This window comes from Haliotis rufescens, unplaced genomic scaffold, assembly GCF_023055435.1.
Source record: "Haliotis rufescens isolate VD_foot unplaced genomic scaffold, xgHalRufe1.0.p SCAF_17, whole genome shotgun sequence".
Lineage (NCBI taxonomy): Eukaryota > Metazoa > Mollusca > Gastropoda > Lepetellida > Haliotidae > Haliotis > Haliotis rufescens.
Genome location: NW_025963857.1, coordinates 9,476,257 through 9,499,618, shown reverse-complemented (window position 1 = coordinate 9,499,618; position 23,362 = coordinate 9,476,257). Strand labels below are relative to the sequence as shown.

At 41.7% G+C, this 23,362-nt stretch overlaps 2 protein-coding genes across 2 annotated transcripts; one reads left to right on the top strand and one right to left on the bottom strand.

Annotated features, from left to right (window-relative positions):
* The first annotated feature begins 2,500 nt into the window (after positions 1-2,500).
* On the top strand, positions 2,501-18,499 carry LOC124131791 (probable tRNA N6-adenosine threonylcarbamoyltransferase). The gene is made up of 13 exons (XM_046495300.2): positions 2,501-2,668; positions 3,816-3,955; positions 6,702-6,821; positions 7,568-7,669; positions 8,722-8,795; positions 9,645-9,740; positions 10,312-10,361; positions 10,814-10,892; positions 11,918-12,017; positions 13,170-13,226; positions 15,260-15,335; positions 16,587-16,685; positions 18,298-18,499. The coding sequence occupies exons 2-13, from the start codon at positions 3,841-3,843 to the stop codon at positions 18,335-18,337; spliced, it is 1,008 nt and encodes a 335-aa protein (XP_046351256.1). The 5' UTR covers positions 2,501-2,668; positions 3,816-3,840; the 3' UTR covers positions 18,338-18,499.
* Positions 18,500-22,559: 4,060 nt separating this feature from the next.
* On the bottom strand, positions 22,560-22,961 carry LOC125381113 (histidine-rich protein PFHRP-II-like). The gene has a single exon (XM_048397334.1). It carries the CDS (start codon positions 22,959-22,961, stop codon positions 22,560-22,562), a length of 402 nt encoding a protein of 133 aa, XP_048253291.1.
* Between the last annotated feature and the right edge of the window lie 401 nt (positions 22,962-23,362).

Genomic DNA, 23,362 nt, shown 5'->3' with positions numbered 1-23,362 from the left:
ACGCTTGACGCCCGTACCACAAATATTTATTGTCTACCAAAGTTGTTTATCTTGCAAGCAACTACCCTTGATGTGAATAAAAACTTTGAAAAAAGTGTTTCATTGCTTGATAAAGCCCAATTTCATTAAAATCAGATCTTAGTTCTCGCTACCGCTTTGTTTAGCGGTAGCGAGAACTGAGGTCTGATTTTAATGAGATTGGACAAAGCCTCCATTGTACCTTTTCTATTTTTAATGCATTTAAAAAGATGAAAAAATAACAATAACGCATTAAAGAACATTAAACGAGATGCAAATTAATCATCAAAGTTGTTTTATTGATTTAAGTGATTCTAAAGTAAGTATGTCCCACACACATTGATACATGTACAATCAATACATAGTTAATTGTATTCATTAAAACGTATATTCATCACTGAACCAATAAATAAAACTAATTAGCTTTAATGGTGACGTAACTTAATGGGGAGGCTGCTAGCCAGAGTACAGCACCCCAGGGGTTCACGAGGTATGGCCAACTTAGGTCACCGAAGTATGACGTAAATCGGTTAATATGAGCTAACATTGGGCAACCAGTGTTAACTTGGGTTTACCTGGGTCGTCCTGGGTTTTGAAATCGAACACAAGCTGTGTCAACTTAATGGAATCTCATCGGAAACTAGTAGTGAGTGAGTATGGTTTTACGCCGCATTTAGCAATATTCATGATGGAGAGGCCGGTGGCGGTGGTACTACCAAACCAAACTAAACTTCTTTGAGAGGCATTTAGAAGTTGGAGTACTAGGTAAGGATACTATATATGAATGAACAACTGTTTTTATGACAATTCGGAGCGACGTTTCGGTGTAGATTCTAATACCGTTATCAAGCTAGTGAAATGCCTAGTGCTCTCTCTGTAGGCTGTTGTTGGGGTCTTTGTTGAGCTGCTTGTAGGCGATTGATCATTGCGGAAAGTTGTCGGTTAAGGCATTGAAGTGGGCTGTATCAGAGACCATAAAATAGATCTATTTTATGGTCTCTGCATGGTTGTATCCATGGTGACAGTTGCCTTGCCTTTGTCTGCGGGGCGATGGTGATATAGTGTTGTCGGATTTTACGTTATTCGGGATTTTCCTGTCATGATGAGTGAGGTTGGGTTTCTGGGGTTTGGGTTTGTTCAGGGTGCTGGCAATCTGGTGTCGCAGGAAGTCGACATTACCCCCTAGGGCCAGTTTTTGTAAACCCTTCTCGATGTTGGCAATGAATTCATCGTTGTTGGCCCGGATACTTGCTCGATACTTGGTGTTCGCTACTAATCGTCATAAAGAACTTGTTCATCCATTTATCTTATCCTTACTTGGTACTAAATTAAAGACTTGAGTAAAAACACAGTTGGGAATTACACAGGTATACACTACATTAGCTGCAGCTAATGGAGACAATGATTTGTTAGACAGCAATTCTACTAACAGCTAATTGTGATGTGAGCTGACTTTATAGTTGGCAGCTTACTGTGCATGGATGTATGGGCATATCTATATTTTTTCACCAACATAAGGGATGTATTATGTATGAAGCTTGACGAGGCGTACATCTGCTGTCGCTGCGCTTCTTGCACATGTCATCTAAATTGACCAAACATTCATACTTTACATTCAATGCTATTATTTCACATTTTGAAAAAGGCACGAGCATCTGCAGCAGAGAGAAGAATTAAGAATAAAACAGTCTGTGATATAGAATAAATTTATATTAATCTTCATGTTACATTTCTACATTTATGGCCCAGGTTATTTTACAACATCTGTTATTACAAATGTTAAAAATAACGTTTATGCATGGTTAAATGATTATGAAAAAGTGCAGGACTTTGCAATCTCATTAAAATCAGATCTTAGTTCTAGCGAGAACTAAGGTCTGATTTTAATGAGATTGAGGACTTTTCAACTTTAAGTTTATATTTGCCGTCTCAAATTTCCAAAACCCAACACTTCCGTCATTTCATACTTGCAGTAGTATTCGACATCCTCTACTTCTCCGGAAGTTGTTCCAAATTCTATAACAAAAAGACAGACATATATGATTCTAATCCTCTGTCATGGCATTCTTTGACATGCGTTTTAAAATAAATTGATCAAGATTAACTTTCTTCCTTGAACATTTAATCGATATCCTCGCAAAAAGAAAGTTTTTGCAAAATTATTTCGAAAGGGAAGTTAAAATAAAGTAATGATAGGGTCTAGGTTTTGTGCAGGGTGGGTGCCATTCTAAACAGGCTCGCGGTTAAATACCTAACAGTCATAAATATCATCCTGATTATTATTCATTTGCAGAGAGAAATCAAATTTACCAATAACAAGTTTTAGGGTACTAAAACAAAGCATGGTGATGAACAAAGTCATCTTGGATATATGTATAAATATTTATTTTGACAAACCAATACCGCTTATACACAACAGTTTCTGTCGCAATGTATGTTCCATTGGGTTCACGGTTCGTTGTTTTCCGTCCATCTTTTCAACTAACCCACATGTATTTACTTCCGGTCAGGAAGCACATGTGTTTGTTGTTGTGATGTGACGCAATATAACATAATCTTCAGTCATTACATTTGTGTTAATTGAAATCACCAGTTTCCTTTGTTTCTATTTGTTCTTTTCAACGGTCAGAGTCACCCGAGTAGAGTTTGGGTAAGATAACTGCGGCAGTAGCGGTGTTATGACTAGACTGAGGACAAGACTCATGAGTTCAAAGCGCTTGTACTGAACAAATAACTGTAGACAAACCTTTGCCGAACCAAAGACGTGTATATACGTCCGTGGCCGAACCTAGCCTGCCTAGCATATATATATTTGGGATTTTTAAATATCTGAACTAGGAATAAGAACATGTCATAGTGTTTGTTGTTTAACGCCGTACTGCGCCAAGTTCCAGCTAGGTTTATTTGACGCCTTTAATTACTCTAAATAAAAGACAGGCTTGCTGACTTGGTTGATGCATGTCATCGATCCCAATTGCGTGGATCGATGCTCATGATGTCAATCACTGGATTATCTGGTCCAGACTAGATTATTTACTGACTGCCGTCATATAGCTGGAATATTGCTGAGTGCGGAGTTAAACAACAAACAAACAAACAAAATAAAGAAGTTGTTAGCCATAAATTTACTCTGCTTTGTCATCCCTCAACTTCTAAGTAATGCCTATCAAACAATTCGGCTGTCAAGTCTGGACGGATTAAACAAATGAACCAAATCACTGGTCACACAATTTAACCAAAGATATTGTGGAGAAATGAGTGAGTGAGTTTGATTTTACGCCGCTTTTAGCAATATTCCAGCTATATCATGGCGGGGGACACCAGAAATGGGAATCAAACCCATTTCTTCAGTGTGACGAGCAAACGCTTTAACCACTAGGCTAGCCGACCCCCCCTGGAGAAATGAAATGGTCATAATATACACTAATGAATTGTGTATATAGGAAGGAAAAATAAGCAGAACACAAACGGGTGTCCTTACATTGAATAAATGTTAAAAGAACTGCAGAATTTTCAGTTGAGACCCTTGTGACCTGACCAGCCTAATGCTGAAAGTGTGAAGAGACAGGTCATGCTTACCATGGTTACTGTACAAAGACATCATTATCCTGAATAATATTGACATACTGCTGTTCAATTTGCTATTTATTAATAATACATTGACCACTTGGCAATGCTTGGCAACCTGCGCAATGTAGTTGTGAAAAGAACATTTGCATTACTTTCTTATGACCATGATGACCTTGCTTCTTCCGTGTGATCACATGAATTATGTGTTGTATCTATTCTGACTTCAGCGTAACTAACTGTGCCTGCAGAACAATGGTGATAGCTATTGGTTTTGAAGGCAGCGCCAACAAGCTGGGTATTGGAATCATACAAGATGGAGTTGTCTTGTCAAATCCTCGCCATACCTACATCACACCACCAGGAGAAGGTAAGCTGGGTCTGTTTAGATCTACATGACATGCCTACTGTTATGAGTGACACAGTGTCTTAAGTGACAAAAGGAAGGGCCCTTCTCAGTTTCACTATTAAGAATATTTAATTATCACCAAAACCTACAATTGTTCAGTAAATACACAACTGCCAGCACAATCTGGCAAACTAACGTATATGTGGCAAAGCAAAATGAGTGAAAACTCAACGAGATACAGAAACTCCCCCTATTGGACACGGTCTGGATCCTGGTCACAAGAATATTTCCATCACAGTTTGTTTAGCCAATGACACATTATGCACAGTCTAAGTCTAATTCAAATGACAGTTCCACTTTCCTGCCTCTTACAAATGACCGACATGGCCGAATACATCACAAGATTCCACTGGTAGGAATGTCACAGACCAACATGGCCGAATACATCACAAGATTCCACTGGTAGGAATGTCACAGACCGACATGACCGAATACATCACAAGATTCCACTGGTACGAGTGTCACAGACCGACATGACCGAATACATCACAAGATTCCACTGGTAGGAATGTCACAGACCGACATGGTCAATACAGGGACATAGTGAGTGTGTGACGTCCTGATGGAATACATCACAAGATTCCACTGGTAGGAATGTCACAGACCGACATGACCGAATACATCACAAGATTCCACTGGTAGGAATATCACAGACTGACATGATCGAATACATCACAAGATTCCACTGGTAGGAATGTCACAGACTGACATGATCGAATACATCACAAGATTCCACTGGTAGGAATGTCACAGACTGACATGATCGAATACATCACAAGATTCCACTGATAGGAATGTCACAGACTGACATGATCGAATACATCACAAGATTCCACTGGTAGGAATGTGACAGACTGACATGATCAAATACATCACAAGATTCCACTGGTACGAGGGTCACAGACCGACATGACCGAATACATCACAAGATTCCACTGGTACGAGTGTCACAGACCGACATGACCGAATACATCACAAGATTCCACTGGTAGGAATGTCACAGACCGACATGGTCAATACAGGGACATAGTGAGTGTGTGACGTCCTGATGGAATACATCACAAGATTCCACTGGTAGGAATATCACAGACTGACATGATCGAATACATCACAAGATTCCACTGGTAGGAATGTGACAGACTGACATGATCGAATACATCACAAGATTCCACTGGTACGAGTGTCACAGACCGACATGACCGAATACATCACAAGATTCCACTGGTACGAGTGTCACAGACCGACATGACCGAATACATCACAAGATTCCACTGGTAGGAATGTCACAGGCCGACATGGTCAATACAGGGACATAGTGAGTGTGTGACGTCCTGATGGAATACATCACAAGATTCCACTGGTAGGAATATCACAGACTGACATGATCGAATACATCACAAGATTCCACTGGTAGGAATGTCACAGACCGACATGACCGAATACATCACAAGATTCCACTGGTACGAGTGTCACAGACCGACATGATCGAATACATCACAAGATTCCACTGGTACGAGTGTCACAGACCGACATGATCGAATACATCACAAGATTCCACTGGTACGAGTGTCACAGACTGACATAATCGAATACATCACAAGATTCCACTGGTAGGAATGTCACAGACCGACATGACCGAATACATCACAAGATTCCACTGGTACGAGTGTCACAGACCGACATGATCGAATACATCACAAGATTCCACTGGTACGAGTGTCACAGACCGACATGACCGAATACATCACAAGATTCCACTGGTAGGAATGTCACAGACCGACATGGTCAATACAGGGACATAGTGAGTGTGTGACGTCCTGGAGCTCTCATGAGCAACTCTCTCAACTCTCAACACGTGGGGGTAGGTGTACACGACCTGGCAGCTGGAGAGGGTGCAGGAGCTACCCAATGGATGCAGGTTTACCACAGATACTGGTTGGTGCTGACAACTTGAGGTTGATAATCACAACAAATCTAGGCTTTGAATCCATGACTGAATTAGGCATGAATTTCTGGGCTCGATCATAGCACCACCAGTGGCTATTATGAGTTATGTCTTTTCTATGTCCCTCCAATTGACAAATCAGATTCCACCTCTCATATCACTTGCATTTGCTTTAAACAAAATGGCGGTGGCCAGTGAAGATCAGATCGATAGTCAAGATCTATATTGTAATAAAACAGGTCTTACTTCGCGAAGTGCATAAAATCACGAAAGCACCTCAATTATTAACATGCAAAGATTTTTATAATATCTGTTGATGCTAAGTTGACAGTACACATGTTTTGCAAATCCTGCAACTGACTGAAATCTGCATGGCAGTTTATGAACAGGATGTCAAGTTCGTTGCATGATTTTGATTACACAATGCACAGACTTATTAGTCTGGCCACAAATCTAACTCCATAATACCAGCCTAGTTCTGCAAGGATGGAAACTCGACTTTTTTAGTCAGTTAACTCCCTTGCCCCGGGAAGATGCTGGTGGTCATGGTATTTTGATGACATGGAGGAATTTTTTTAACGTTTCCCTAAGGGATATACTCAGGCCTCTTTAAGTTATGAGGTAGAAATTCATCACAGGGCATCTAGTGTAGAGTTATGGAAGTAAGACTGATGAATGTTCCCAGCTCCACATCGGCAATGTTCAGTTGGGGCAGCTGTACACTAAGCAGTGGTATTCATCCATCATGTTGTGTTCCTGCAGGCTTCCTGCCGAGAGATACCGCCAAGCACCACAGGGAACACGTCCTGCAGGTTCTCCAGCAGGCTCTAGATGAAGCCAAGATCAACCCTCAGCAGATAGATGTGGTCTGTTACACTAAAGGTGGGTACATCTACTGTTTTTGACCCAGTTCGTCTATGTTAAACATGATGAACCTGTACAGACTAAAAAGGCAACACAGACTAATGATAGAGCCTTGTTCAAAATGTTGTTGAGAATGGTTTGTTTGTTTGTTGTTTAACGCTGGACTCAGCAATATTCCAGCTATATGACGGCGGTCTGTAAATAATCAGCAAACATAGTATGTCGACAAAACAAACATGTATTGTTTCACAGAATGTAACTTAGATATTGTCTAATAATACACATGTAAATCCAACAATTCAAAACTGACAACATAATAATGTTATGCCATTTCAATCTGAATATTTACTTTTTGTCATTATACTCAAGGTCTAGTGGATAGAACATCTGCCTGGAGAGAGTAAGGATGGTGGTTCAATACCAAAATAATTTGAAACATGGTACTTGTTGTTACCCTGTCTGGTGCTGAGCACAACGGACTGGGATTGGATCAGAGGCAGTATACAGTGTCAGAGTGAGGTATCCATGTTAAGCTGTGCCATGTCATCTGTGGGCTAGCACTATGGAACCAGCATTAGTCCGGACTAGTACCAAACACACATGTGCATGCACGTTGCTATATAAGTGCAATGATCTTGAATGAGACGTTAAACCCAATTTTACCTCATATTTTATTGATTGATAGTGTTTTTATGGTATTTTTGTTATGCTTCATCAATGACATGTTTTGTATGACTTGGATATGGTTACTGATTGTGTTTCAGGGCCAGGGATGGGGGCGCCTCTAGTGTCGACTGCAATTGTGGCACGCACTGTGGCTCAGCTGTGGCAGAAACCCATAGTGGCGGTCAACCACTGCATTGGGCGTATCCTTGTTGCCATCTTTTGAGGAAGTGTCCCTTCCTTGCGTGTTGTTACCCCTTCCCATATCCCCACACACCACATCAAGGTTAAAGTCTTTCTACTTCTATATAGTGCATCAAGGCTAACATCTACTTATCCACATATATCCACCCCTAACCTTGCTCCAAGGCTATACTGAATGATAAGTCCATGGATGTGTAGTAGTTCCATCCTACTAAAAGGCAAGTCTAGATATGTGGACTAAGGACTGCGGTCTCTTACATGCACAGCTTGTTATAATTTACATAATCTGGAAATTATTGTTTCAAACTAATAAATATTGCCTTAGAGACTTGAGCAAGTCTAATCCACCCCTGTTGGGATTCTGGGTTAGAATTATTTCCCAACAACCTATGCTTGTTGGACGAGGTGACTAGATGGAAGGGGTGGTCAGACGTATAGGCAGTATGTGGTTGTTGTGAGACCTGTGATTCAGGGTAGAATAGGTCTTCAGCAATCCATGCTTGCTGTAAAAGGTGACTATGCTTGTCGTAAGAGGTGACTAACAGGATCGGGTGGTCAGGCTCGCTGACTTGGTTGATGCATGTCATCGTATCCCAATTGCGTGGATCGATGCTCATGATTATTTACTGACCGCCGTAGGAATATTGCTGAGTGCGGCGTAAAACAACAAACCAACCAACTATCAGTGAAGGAGTTAGCTTTTCCGCTGCAATAGTCCAGCTATGTCAGTGTAGGGAACATCAGAACTGGGCTTCGCACCTTTGTTATGAGGCAGTATATTGTTGAAGATGTGTTTGGTGTGATTGTCAGTGTTAGCCAATGATTTTGTCACTGTCAAATGTCCATGAAACAGGTCTTATTTTGAATTCTGAATAGTGTTGGAAGCTGGCCGGGATTCTGTATTTTCAAATAGGAGATAAGACGCAAGGCAGGTTGCAGACCGTATCCATATCATGCATATAGCTGGAATATTGCAGAGTGAGGTGTTAAACAACAAACAACAAACAAACAAACAGACAATGGTAGTTGTAAAGCTCCTTATCCAGGTCAGACATAGAGATGGGGCGTCTGATCACGGGAGCCAAGAACCCTACAGTTCTGTATGTCAGTGGCGGGAACACACAGGTCAGTCTGGTCTTAGATTAAACATATCAATCATTGTGTCCAGCTTGGATGTGTCGAATTCCTGGTTGTCTTGAACTCTCCGTCTGGTCCTTGCGAATTCCTAATTTATTTATCTTTTGAACTGAATGTTTTGAATTCCCGGTTGTCTTAAACTTATATGGGAGTCCCACGTGTCCAAATTAAGCATGAAATTCCCCTTATGACTCGAACAGTTAAAAATAAATAAATGTTCACACACCCACACTTGCCAAACTTCAACTCTCTTCCACACAACTGACTGATCTCACTGCGATTGCCGTAATTACATCAAAGGCAGGATGGTTTCTAACAACATGCCAACACCCAATCGAGCCTCATTAACAGGCACACCTTACAAAGGTGCAAACTGATTACTCCAGCGCATCAGCAGCAGGTTACTGAAGTGTTCTCACATGACTGCCGATGAGACGTGAAAATTGATTAAGATTATGTTAGTGAATCAATTATTCGAGCTATGACTTATACAATGATGCTTATGTGAGAGTGAGAGATCGATGCTACGCTTGAGTTGTGGCCCCCTTCACTACCAGCAGCCTAGACACCGAAATTTACATGTCTTGAAATCTAGTCTTGTGTTCAGACCTAGTAATAATCTCTCACACTAGAATGTTTGGTTTTCACTTTGTTGGTGGTTGTCTCGAGCCCCGGTTAACGCAGACTATTTTCCTGGTCCCCACAAGTTTTGACGCAATGAGGTTCAACTGTACATGCAGTGTATTCTGGAAACACAGGCCTTGTCTTGCGTATTGTTGTCGCTTGAGGTTCCATGAATTATTGTGTGATCTGGCAGACAGTGTGTCTCTGTTGCAGGTTATTGCATACTCTCATCGTAGGTATAGAATATTTGGTGAAACAATTGACATAGCTGTTGGAAACTGCTTGGACAGATTCGCCCGAGTTTTAAAGGTAAGGCATTAGCTTTTAACTACTACAGAATAATATATACCGTGTAGAATGATGTTTACCTCGAGATGTTTTTTCTTTCTAACTCTCCGTGCAGCAAAGTTCTTGCTAGTGTAATAATACACTGTGCACTCACTCTCTGTGTTAAGCTGAATTATCAGGTGCAGTAAGGCTCTTATTACCCCTATGGTAAGGAATATCCGAGTTCATAAAATCGTGTGTGCACTAGTGCAGATATCACTACATACACATCAGTGTATTGCTCACGTCATCCAGACAATCTTGACATCTTTCAACTCTTATTGTGATGTAAATTTGGAATGCCATCAAACTAGAGACGACATCATAGCTGAAGGTTGTTGACGTCATTCGACTCTTGTAAGAATTAATGTTTACCCGTGCTCTCACGCGGGAAATAAAAGAACTCAGTCCCCCTTTTCGTAAAATCAGTATGAACACATGCTCCTATAACAAACTGTGGATGTACTCACACTCTGTTTGGCTGAGTTATTGCTAGAGCAGAGAGCAGATGTTATGTTGGAGGCCATTAATCCTCGCCCTGTCTGCATTGCAGTTGTCCAATGATCCCAGCCCGGGCTACAACATAGAGCAGATGGCTAAGAGGCAAGTAGTCCACTTGTGTCCACAACTGTTGCTGTCACGACCTTACTGCTGTACTGTATTGATGTGATGCATGTTACGTGCGTTTTGGCAACAGCAATCGTAATCCGGAATAACGATTTCTCCTTTTGTACAACCCAGCGTGTGTGCGCTAAAAAACCCGGTGCTTCCACCGAGATATACACTGTGGCATGTTTGTGGTCTGCTTGAATGTCACCTTGTGCCTTGGTAGTACACTAGAACGGCTGGATGCCGTTGTACAAAACAAGCCTAGAGCTACGACGGTCGTAAGCCTATGTTAAGGTATGGGAGTTACGATCATCTCAGCACTTAGATCGCTTTGTACAACGGCACCCTGGTTGTGTTTGTGATAGTTAATCCATGTCCTTGTTACCACAATTTTTAGGGATCTTGTGTTGTTGTGTTCACAGTGGTGGTGTTGTGTTTTTCTGCAGGGGGAAGAAGTTCCTGGAGCTGCCATATGCCGTGAAGGGGATGGACGTATCCTTCTCAGGCCTACTGTCCTACATTGAGGTCAGTCACAGCACTATTTGTGGAGGTTCAGATATCAAACATACCGTAATTCCTCTATTGGACGCTTGGGTGTCTCTTAGATTATTGAGGTCCCCTGACCCGGCGTGTATTAGAGACCCAGCAAAAAATTAGCCAAATGTTGATGCAATACAGTTCTTATGGGTGTATCGGCAGCCAATTGTTATGGATCCATATATTGGCAGTGGATGTATTCATACGCATGGTTTTGGTGTGAAAAGACTGATATATATGTAAGAGAGGTTTCAGTAGGAAAAAGGATACCTCTTTTTACTCAATCATAATCAAGCATTCTTCAATGTCAGGGTAGAATTATCCATTATCTAGAATGAGTTTGGATTAAAATCACTTTGAACACATCTTCACGAGGCAAGGGAGTTAACTGACTGTAAAAGTCCAGTTTCCACTCATGCCCTGCTGGGGTGCAATTTCATGGTTCAATCATAGCACCACCAGTGGCGACTACAGGCTATGTCCCTTCTATGTCCCTCCTATTGACCAATCAGATTCCATCTCTCTTATTACTTGCATTTGATTAAAGCAAAATGGCGGCCCAAGTCAAGATGATCTGATCGATAATCAGATCTTTTTTATAATAAAATCGGTCTAACCTCACGTAGTACATCAAATCGCTTGAGCACCTTGTTTAAACACATAAAAAGATTTGAAAAACATCTGTCTACACCCATTTGGTGGTACACTTGCTCTGCAAATTCTGCAGTCGACATGGCAGTCGCCATGTTGTTTACATAACTCCATAATCTTAGCCCAGTTCGGCAAAGGTGGAAACCGGTGGGGCTGGGACGATCAACTGTGTGATCTGATACGTATCAAGATACCTTACTCAAGATCCGATATGTATCACGATACTTGCATGTGCTCTTATCTGTGGTGTGCAAGCCATCTTTTTCATAGACAGGATGGATTGACATGCAGTTCATCGCAGTGTATGTTTATGTGTACCTGGTTCTGAGGTGAGACATCACATGTAGCCTCTGTGTATACAGGAGCGAGCCCCGCAGCTGATCAAGGCGGGGGAGTACACGCCAGAGGACCTGTGTTTCTCCCTGCAGGAAACTGTCTTCGCTATGCTGGTGGAGATAACAGGTGAGGCTAATCCGTCCCGAGATACAGATTACAGGTGCGTCTAATCCATTCTCAGGCGGAGATAACAGGTGAGACTATCCAAAAGGTGCAGACAACAGATGAGAATAATACATTCTCAGGTGCAGATTGCAGGTGAGACTAATCTGTCCAAAAGGTGCATATTACAGGTGAGGTTCATCAGTCCTCAGGTGCAGATTACAAGTGAAACTAATCTGCCCCCAGATGCCGATTACAAGTGAGACTAATCCGTCCCCAGGTGCAGATTACAAGTGAGGTTCATCAGTCCTCAGGTGCAGATTACAGGTAAAGTTCATCAATCCCCAGGTGCTGATTATAGGTGAGACTAATCTGTCACCAGGTGCTGATTACTAGTGAGACTAATACATCCCCAAGTGCAGATTATAGGTGAGGTTCAACAGTCCTCAGGTGCAGATTACAGGTGAGACTAATGTGTCCCACATGGTGATTACAGGTGAGGTTCTTGAGTCTCCAGGTGCAGATTACAAGTGAGACTAATCCATCCACAGGTGCTGATTACAGGTGAGACAAATCCGTACCAAGGTGCAGATTACAGGTGAGGTTCATCAGTCCTTAGGTGCAGATTACAAGTGAGACTAATCTGTACCCTGGTGAAAATTACAGGTGAGACTAATTTGTCCCCAGGTGCAGATTACAGGTGAGACTTACCTGTCCCCAGGTGGAGATTACAGGTGAGACTTACCTGTCCCAAGGTGGAGATTACAGGTGAGACTAATCCATCCCAGGTAGAGATTTCATGTGAGACTAATCCTTCCTCAGGTGCAGATTACAGGTGAGATTCATCAGTCCTCAGGTGGAGATTACAGATGAGTCTACTCCATCCCCAGGTGCAGATTACAGGTGAGGTTCATCAGTCCTCAGGTGTAGATTACAAGTAAGACTAATCCATCCCCAGGGGCTGATTACAGGTGAGACTAATTCGTCCCCAGGTGCAGATTGCAGGTGAGACTAATCCATCCCAGGTCGAGATTAGAGATTACTTAAATTTTTAATCATGTGATGTGTTTCTGTAACAGTAATGGCACATTGTTTATGATACTGAGGAGCAGGACCTGCATCTGAATATTTGAGCATGTGGTACTTTTCCTATAACCAGTGCTGTGTGTATTGCAGAGCGAGCCATGGCACACTGCAGGTCCGAGGAGGTGTTGATTGTGGGAGGAGTTGGCTGTGAGTCTTGACCTTCTCACCATGTTTCATGTTACTTGCCATAGTAGTAATATTTCTAACACTGGCTTGTATTCATAAGGGAAAATGATGTAGAAATATCCCTGTGATGATTCCAGGGAAGAATGGGTTTCCAATATCCCATGCTTGTCCTAACTGTTTGCTGTTTAATGTTGCACTCAGCAATATCCCTGCTATGTGACAGTGGTCTGCAGATAATTGAGTCTGGTTGAGACAATCCAGTGATTGTCATCATGAGCATCAAGCCATACAATTGGGATATGATGATACGATGCAAATAATCAAGTTACCGATCCTGACCAGCTGACCTTCTTAGTCGCCTCTTATGACAAGCATAGGTTGCTGGGGACCTAGTCTAACTTGGAAATCCCACAGATTCCAGAAGTAGGTGCGCATCGTGAGTTTCTCACCTTGTTCTGACCATGTTTCACATTGTTCAACATTGTGGTATCTTCTTGGATATAAGGGTGTAGAAATACCCTTGAGGGGATTTCGGGGAAGAATAGGTCCCCAGGATCCCATGCTTGTCTGAAGAGCTTCTTAAGGGGATCTGAGGTCTGATTGGGAGACTTGGTTGACTGCATGTCATCGTGCCTGATGGCGTGTGTTGTTGCTCATGCTTTTAGTCACTGGTTTGTGTCGTCTGCTTATTCACAGGCAGCTGAAGATCTTGCTGACTTGTCCTGAAATCAGTTTGTTTATTTTTTGTTTAACACCGCACTCAGCAATATTCCAGCTATGTGACGGCGGTCTGTAAATAATCGCATCTGGACCAGACAATCCAGTTATTTGCCTAATGGAAGCATTTCAATGGGTTTGAAAGATTTTTTTGCATGATTATTGGTATATATTACTGTAACTATGACACGGAGGATGACAATATATCTTTACACATTAAAGTGACCGTATCACCAGTTATGTATAGGGGTTTAATGTCTGCACTGAAAATACTCAACTGGAAAAAGGTTTTCACATTGACAGATATTTTCTCATTGTTTCACTATTCACCATTTCAAGACCTATGTATATCTTCATGTGTAGACTTTTCAAAAATGAAACAGATGAAAAACATGTAATTTGTTGAATGGACTGTGTGAGATGTGTACTAGGTTGACCATAAGGAACTCTGGGTTGGAAAGTGCCCTTCTTCATCAGTGGGTGAATATAATTTTATGCAGGTTTCAATCTCATTAAAATCAGATCTAAGTTCTCGCTGCCGCTAAACAAAGATTTGAGGACTTCCCATTATGGGTCACGTCAGAACGACCTTTCGTGAACTTTGACCGACCACTGAAATTATTAACAAGAAGTCAACATCAGCCAATTAGAAAGCAGCTTTCTCGAGCCTTTACAGCACTCGTTTCAACTTGTTGACTTGTCGACGCTTGAAATAAATGTTGACAAAGTCTTTGATTAAAATTTTGAAAAATGAACTGGAATGTCTAATATATGGTTGAGATTGTATGGCAGTGCTTTCCACGTTCTCTGCAACGCCTCCTCCGATCAAATGTTTATCCCACAGAAGCGAGAGATAGACAGTAATTTTGATGGAATCAGTCGTATGGGCCGTAACTGTCGTTCGAAATACCCCGTATTAACGTTTTTGAGGCTGCTTGATCATAAAACACATTCCGACTTGTCACTTTCACGATCTGGTAAGCGATGCTCTGATTGGTCAGATGAAAGGTCGTTCTGGCGTGACTGTAATGGGATGTCCTTAGATCTTTTTTTAGCGATAGCGAGAACTAAGATATGATTTTAATGAGATTGATGAAGCTTTTAGCAATATTCAAGCAATATCATTACTGGGGACACCAGAAATGGGCTTCACACATTGTACCCATGTCAAGAATTGAACCCGGATCTTCGGCGTGACGAGCAAATGCTTTAACCACAAGGCTACCCTACCGCCCTCCTTCTTCATGAAGCAGGAAAAATTTGCATACATTTCGTCTTCAGACATATTCAAGTCGCTCTGGTATCAGTACCTTAGGTCTGCCCTTCTTCTGCTTCAGGCAATAAACGACTTCAAGACATGATGGAGAAGATGGCTGAAGAAAGGGAGGCAATTCTGTATGCTACAGATCAGAGGTGTGTGTACAAGAGTTAGCTCCCTTGAAGCATGTGCCTTCTCTCTGTGGACCAGCAGTGACTGGGGTGGTCATCTCTAATTCTGAACATTTGAACAAAAATCTTGTTTAATTCCTTTAGGTTAATAGACAGCGTAATGAAGATGAAAATTAGATATGAATTCTCACAGTATAGTCTTTTTCTCAAATAACTTGGTAATCTAAGATTGTGAGGTTTTGTTTGTTTGTTTGTTGTTTATTGTGCACTCAGCAATATTCCAGCTATATGATGGCGGTCTGTAAATATTTAACTAGACAATCTAGTGATTGACACCATGAGCATCATTCTACACAATTAATTGACATGCATCAACCAGGTCAGTGAGTCTGCCCATCCAATTCTGTTAGTCGCCTCTTACGATAGTCATGGGTTTCTGAAGATTTATTCTAACCCAGATCTAGGACATGTCTGTATTCTGAAATGTACCGTAAGTAAAATCAGAATACTCAAATTTACCCAAGTTTGTCAATTCTGTGGCACAAGTAGGCGTTTCTACATCTCAATGCGTGAAACCGGCTAGGTATTCTTGCCAAAGTACATCATTATTACATGGTCATAGACAAATAATAAACTCTGTTTTGAATCAGAGAAGGAATGTAGCTAAAGCTGTAGAGACTTGACGATAACCTTGTAGCTACAACATGTTCATAGCTGTTGGATGAAGCTTTAGGTGGCATTTCAGTATGGAGTTGAGCTGTAGCTATTACTGACAAAACTACCTATGGTGTACCAATTAAGTCTGGGTCCACATGCGCAAAGCGATCTTAGCACTATGATGATTGTTACTTGCATACTTTAACATAGACTTACGATAGTCGTAGCGCCTAGAACGCTTTGTGCAAGTGGTCCCAGAACTGCGTATTTGTGTAATCAAGTTCTTTTAGTTTGTGTGGATCTCTCATAGACAGACGCCTCAGATGTTTTGCTTGGAAATGTCAAGGAATGACACTTGGTACTGTTATTGAAAGAACTATTACACCCCCACGCAACACAAACCCCATTTTGCATCTTCAATACGTCGAGAATAATGGATAATCACCTCATTGTTATGGAGGTTAATGAACTGTGAACAAAAGAAAATGATGGATGGCTCTCCACTAGCCTGTCACAGTGTAAACATGGATGACTATTTACCATATTTAAATTATTTTTTTTCAATCTCCTTTAAAGCAAACTCGTTCGCTCACTAAAGCAGAATATCTGTGTTTGCAGCTTCTGTATAGACAATGGTGCCATGATTGCCCAGGCCGGGTGGGAGATGTTTAAAGCCGGGCAGACAACTCCGCTAAACGAAACCAGTTGCACCCAGAGGTAGGAAAGGCTGTCTTAGATTACATGTCCCAGAAATGTCTTAGATCCATAGATTTATGAAAATCTCACAAATTGTTGCATGAACATACCTTATTCGACGTAATAAGCGCCCAGGGCACTCTCAAAACTAGAATTAGGAGGCTCTTATTAGAATATTATTTTGGTGAATAAAACAGTTGAAATTTTTCATGGTTTATGCTGACAGCCTGAAATGTTTACATAAGACAAATATGTTTTTCCAGAATTTAATTGCCCATGATTAAGTGTGCATATAACACACGAGTGTGTATTATACATGAATGAATATGTCTTTTGTACATTGATCAATTGGAAGGGGTGCTAATTGGGATTGTTCACTAGCAATGGACACTTATAAGAGCAGGACGCTTTTTACGTCGAATACAGTATATTGATTTTGGCAGTACATCTCAAAACACATCAAATGGGGATTCAAAACTGTATGACAACATTGTTGTCGTTTGATAATCTCATGTAAAAGAACTTAATTTCATTTTTGTGTCCAACTTGCTAAATATTACAAACATTTGAAAATGCGTTTTTAAAGTGTCGTCAGTATACATTGTAACAGAGGATATTATTCTGGAAAAGTCTTACCCCGGGGGGGTACTCTTTATAACAGATGTAATGGTTTCTGGAACTTTGTATTGTCAGGTGTAAGTCATACTTTGTGGTGTCATCCGTAAGTCGCCGCGATTCACTGTGCAGAGTTGCGTCACTTGGGCATGCCAGAAACCTAGGATTGTGGGTTCGAATCCCAGTTCGCCCAGATTATGTTTCTAGGTTTGTCGGCACCAACACGTGCTCGTGGGTTTCAACGAAGTGGTAAACGTCTGAGACCTGCATCACTTCGGGCTTTCCTCCCACATTAAGCTGACACGCTGCGATATAACTGGAATACTGTTAAAAGCAATGTTAAACCCAACTCACTCTCGTGATTCACTGTGCAGACATCCATCCCTTAGTCGTGCCAGAAATCAGGATCAATTATGCTGATTATGTCCCTTGTGTTGTCAGCACCAAACCTGTACTTTAGGTTTTGCTAAAGTGGTAATTGTCTTTGACCTGCATCAGTCTTTTCTCTCACATTAAGCTGACATGCCATGATATAACTAAAATACTGTTAAATAGGGCTGGCTAAAAAGATAGATAATCAGAATTATCGTTGATGGAAAGAAATATTAACGATTATCGATACAAAAATTGTATCATCGATAATATCTTACGTAAAAAATTGTAATGAACTTTACCAAAACAGACTTGCTATTATCAATCATGTCAATTGCCAAAGACGCAAAGCAAGTGTTTTTGTTATAACTTAAATGTCCACAAAAGTAATCCATGTATAAATGTGTCACCATTCACCAGTGGTATGAAGGATGTTGATTTCTGTCAGAGTTTTTTGCTTGTTTGCTCAAAGTTACTTCTCCGATATTTATCAAAAATGGATCGATATTTAGTTGGCGATTATCGATCTCCATGATCTGTATCTATAGCCAGTCCTACTGTTAAAAGTGGTGTTAACCAAACTCCCTCACTCACTTTCTGGAATCCGACGTGTCTATAATGAAGGCTGGTTTCAATGATATTTCAGGTTTCGAACAGACGAAGTTGAGGTGACCTGGAGGCAATGATGGCACTGAGCAGTGACATGCTAGAGATCAGACTTTGGTTGGTTGGTTGGTTGGTTGGTGTGTTCTTTATAGCCGCACTCAGCAATATTCAAGCTATATGACGGCAGTCTGTAAATAATCGAATCTGGACCAGACAATCCAGTGATTAATATCATGAGCATCGTTCCACGCAATTGGAATCGATGACATGCATCAACCAAGTCAGCGAGCCTGACCACACGATCCCGTTAGTCGCCTTTTACGACAAGCATAGTCGCCTTTTACGGCAAGCATGTGTTGCTGAAGACCTATTCTACCCCGAATCTTCCCGGGTCAGATCATGTCATATGCTTTGTACATAGGAAACTGTAAATAAATATCTAATTGAATATATGCCTTAGCTTGTCACTTTGGTGGAAGCCATTGTACATGTGAGTCATGAAATAGAGCATTGACTGTGTTTTAGTTTGGTGTGAGTCAAGTTTTAATACTAACCTTAAACAAACCAGATATATGTGGAGATAGGTGTGTGTTAGGTTGTTTGTACTAATAAACTCGAAAGTACCACCACGTACGACTTTCAACATGTACATATTGCTCAAAATGTAAAGGACAGGACAGCTATGCAGTGACTAAGAGACTAATACCGGTATTCCCATCTGTCTAACTCTACCAGATAGTTATCCCCTGCCCCAACGAGGTTGGCAGGGGATATTGAAATAGGGTCTGTCCATGCATCCGTGTGTGTGTGCGTCCTGAGACCGTTTACGGAGCATAACTCAGAAACCGTTAAATATTTCCATAATGAAACTTTGCATGTCTATCAGTCTCATGGTGAACTGGTGCCTTTTGCCATTTAGGAATTTTAAAAATGTTCATTTTTTACGTTTCCATGGCAACAAGTTGGACTTGGTGTTGGTGGTGTTCGATTCCAGATGAAATTTTCCACATCTATCAGACACATGCTGAATTGTTGCGTTTTGCTATTCATGAATTTTAGAATTTTATTTAAGTAATAACACAACTCATTACAAATACAGTTACGTATTCTATCATAAACTGCAGAAGGCAAAACAACACCAGTAATAACTTTTTTAGTGCTGCAATCAGGCCATTTACAAAAAGGTCCAGTGAACATAGTTCACAGGAGCTAATACATTGCACACAACCGGACATGTCATGTTGGCGGGGGGATATGAGTATTTCATGCTTGTTCAGAATTACTCTAGAACACCAAGCCCATGACTACTCTGTCATTCAGACTTACACCAGGACAGCTAGGCAGTGATTCAGTGGGGTGGTTCCTGGTAGATTGGATTTAGGCCAGGGCCATCTGGTACAAGGCATTCTTAGTTGTATGGCTATAGTGAGTCTATGTTAAGGTATGGGAGTTATGATCATTGTAGTGCTAAGATCACTTTGAGCAAGTGGACCTAGGACAGGTAATACATGACTCAAAGTTGTTCAAACACCAGGGGACCAGTGGGTTGGTAGCCTAGTGGTTAAAGCTTTCACTCGTAATGCCGTAGAACTTGGTTTGATTCCCCACATGGGTACAATGTGTGAAGCCCATTTCTGGTGTTCCCTGGCATGATTGCTGGAACGTTGCTAAAAATGGTGTAAAACCAAATTCACTCACTCACATAAACACCAGTACAGCTGGCCCGTTGATTCAAACAGATTCAGGCACTGGGGTTAACTAGCCTGTTGGCTCAAACAGGTTCAGATACCAGGACAGCTAGCTCGCTGGTTCAAACATGTTAGTCAGAGGAAGCTCTTTGAATCCACATTGTCGCACAGCAGCCTTGCCAAGTCAAGAGGTGTGCGAAGAGGCATCAGTAATGGTCTTTTGACTTTCTAAGTAATCAACAAGGATCATACCCTTTGCACCCCAGAACACAGTGGCCATGAATTTCTTTACCGACTTGAATGTTTTTGGTGCTGGAGAACTGGAATAGTGCCATTCATCAAGGCTGGTTCTCCCAGCCTTAAACATAGCTGCCCAACATTTAACAGTGGAATAGTTAGGGCACTTGTCCCCATACACTTGTGACACGCGGTCATTGATTTCTTGGAGAATACTTTTCCCTTTAGTCAATAACTTGATGACTGCTCGGTACTCCATTTCTGTGTCGATTTGGACCCCTATCACGTCCAACTGGATGTCACTATTAAACAAACGGCCTCAACAGACCAAATACACTTGAAATGAACTACTCAAACAATGTACCACATCGACAAGTTCACTATGTAAGGCCCATAGTTGAAAGTTACTGAGGCTTAGAACTTTATTACCACCCCTCGTATTGTTTATACCAAGGGGATCCCACAACTGACAACCTATATTTCAAATATTTACAGACCATCAGTTGCCGATTTTGTTCTGATATTGTGGTAATGTGTGACGCACCATACAGGATTAAGCAATGTGCACTCACTCAATCGACAACCAGTAGACACTTGTCTTTGTTTGTTTCACACAAAAAAACTACGATGTGTCATATTGTTCGTATTATGTCGACAGTTGAGACACGTGACACTACTATCAGTGAAGGAGTTGGCTTTTCCGCTGCAATAGTCAAGCTATGTCAGTGTAGGGAACATCAGAACTGGGCTTCACACCTTTGTTATGAGGCAGTATAGATTGTTGAAGATGTGTTTGGTGTGATTGTCAGTGGTAGCCAATGATTTTGTCACTGTCAAATGTCCTGAAACAGGTCTGTTTTTGAATTCCGAATAGTGTTGGAAGCAGGCAGGGATTCTGTATTTTCAAATAGTAGATAAGACACAAGGCAGGGTGAACAGGGTCTCTTGTCGCCTTCGTGTCGCTTTTATATAGGTACAACCAGCTTTCTAGAAACTGTCTCATCCCGAAACACCTTGAACAACCTCGCTTGCCATGTTTGTCAACGTTCAATGGAGGTAACTGCTACACACTTCTTGTAACAAACTGTCCACCACAGCATTCTACATTGTACCAGCGCTTCGACCCGACCCGGGAAGATCCGGGTTAGAATAAGTCTTCAGCAACCCATTCTTGCCGTAAAAGGCGACTATGCTTGTCGTAAAAGACGACTAACGAGATCGGGTGGTCAGGCTCGCTGACTTGGTTGATGCATGTCATCGATCCCAATTGCGTGGATCGATGCTCATGATATCAATCACTGGATTGTCTGGTCCAGACTCAATTATTTACAGACCGCCGTCATATAGCTTGAATATTGCTGAATGTAGTGTGAAACAAACCAACCAACCAAAAAAACAAAACCATACCGCGAATTGTGTGTGTCCGCCGAGATATGCGGCACATACTGAGGTAGGGTGTGTCATTTACATACCATACTCAAATAGACATGGGTTATGAGTAACAAGTTACGAAGAATCATTAATGACAGGACATTTTAGCTTGAAAAAAATGTTGATAGGCTAATGTCGCCCCCGCACTCTTGTCCCAGCTTTAAAAAATGGCGGATCTGTGGCCTCCGAAGACATGCTGAATGTAGGTAAATAATCTAGCATATGTTTTATTCTGGTATATCACTTGAAAGCTAACGGCCAACGAAATACACAAAACAGACAAAAACCCAGGTCAAAAAAGTAAAGTCCAACACTGGGGTTCACAAGGCTACTTACTGATAACCACTTGGGCAACATTCGCACAGCCTTCCAAGGTTAGGCGGAACGCTCACTACAACTCTACATTATACATGAGGTAACAGTTGCACCATCACACACGCAGAATGTGCCGATGAATAGGGTATGCGAAAAGAACGAGTCTGATTATCGAAGCACGGCGGACATTCTTTGGATTTTGCTTGATAACGTAAGCACTTCAACGCAAGCCTGCACAGTGTTATGACCGTAGAACATTTTTTGTACAGTTTACAAGGAGTTTTCACTCCTTGTTTCCTTGATGTCAATTAGGCTTTCCGTCCCGAAATGTGTGCCTGAATGTGATTGGGTGACCAGGTCTTGTTTAACTTGAAACAAGCTGGGTTGCTGAAGACATGGACGCTTACTATTCCGAAGGTTGTCGTGCGGGCCATGTGTTATATGATCTACTGTTGATCTGACGATAACCTCATGGTAACGGATAACCTACGATGTGTTGGAATGTATTGGCATCCGCGATGAAACGTGTCGCATCCAAAGTAAGTGCCCGTTACTTATAGATTAAATGTATGTGTGTGTGTGCGTGTGTGTGTGTGTGTGTGTGTGTGTGTGTGTGTGTGTTGAAGCTCTCTTAGAACCCTGTCGTTTCCCACTTGACACAAACATTGTTCATGTTCCGAAGCACTGTGTTGTCACAAGCATTGTTCATGTCCAGAATACAGTAGTTGTCACAAGCATTGTACATGTCCAGAATACAGTAGTTGTCACACGCATGGTTCATGTCCAGGATACAGTGGTTGTCACAAGCATGGTTCATGGCCAGAGCACAGTGATTGTCGTGGGGATGGTTCTTAGCCAGAGTGCAGTGGTTGTCGCAGGGATGGTTCATGTCCAGAGCACAGTGGTTGTCGTGGGGATGGTTCATGTCCAGAGTGCAGTGGTTGTCGCAGGGATGGTTCATGGCCAGAGCACAGTGGTTGTCGCAGGAATGGTTCATGGCCAGAGCACAGTGGTTGTCGCAGGAATGGTTCATGGCCAGAGCACAGTGGTTGTCACGATCCGATTTGGTGTCCCATTAGTGGTTCCATCGATGGGCATTACGGGGACGATGAGTCTACAGAGCCCCATTTTGTCATAAAGGCTGACCAAACTAAATACGGTGTAAATCATCAACCTCTGGTTTGCCTGACCCAGGCTCGATTTCTAACAGGCAGCAATTTTAGAACTGCTAAATACTGCGTAAACCAGCATTTAATAGTTGGATGAGTGCCGCATTAAATAGTTGGATGGGCGACTCCGGCTTGACTCCTAAGAGGTTCTAGGGGTTCGGTCCTGCCCCACACTGAAGCATATGTTGTTCGAAATATGCCTCTGTTCACCAAGCAGTAAAACGGGTAGGATGAGTTGGTAATGTGACAGTTAAACTTCTCGTGC

What these genes read in the sequence shown, in the direction of transcription:
- LOC124131791 (XM_046495300.2), top strand. Translation starts at nt 3,841, where the DNA reads ATGGTGATAGCTATTGGTTTTGAAGGCAGCGCCAACAAGCTGGGTATT. An exon ending in GATTCGCCCGAGTTTTAAAG is followed by an intron (nt 9,741 to 10,311) that starts GTAAGGCATTAG and finishes TCTGCATTGCAG; the next exon opens with TTGTCCAATGATCCCAGCCC. An exon ending in GATTGTGGGAGGAGTTGGCT is followed by an intron (nt 13,227 to 15,259) that starts GTGAGTCTTGAC and finishes CTTCTGCTTCAG; the next exon opens with GCAATAAACGACTTCAAGAC.
- LOC125381113 (XM_048397334.1), bottom strand. Translation starts at nt 22,961, where the DNA reads ATGAACCATTCCTGCGACAACCACTGTGCTCTGGCCATGAACCATTCC.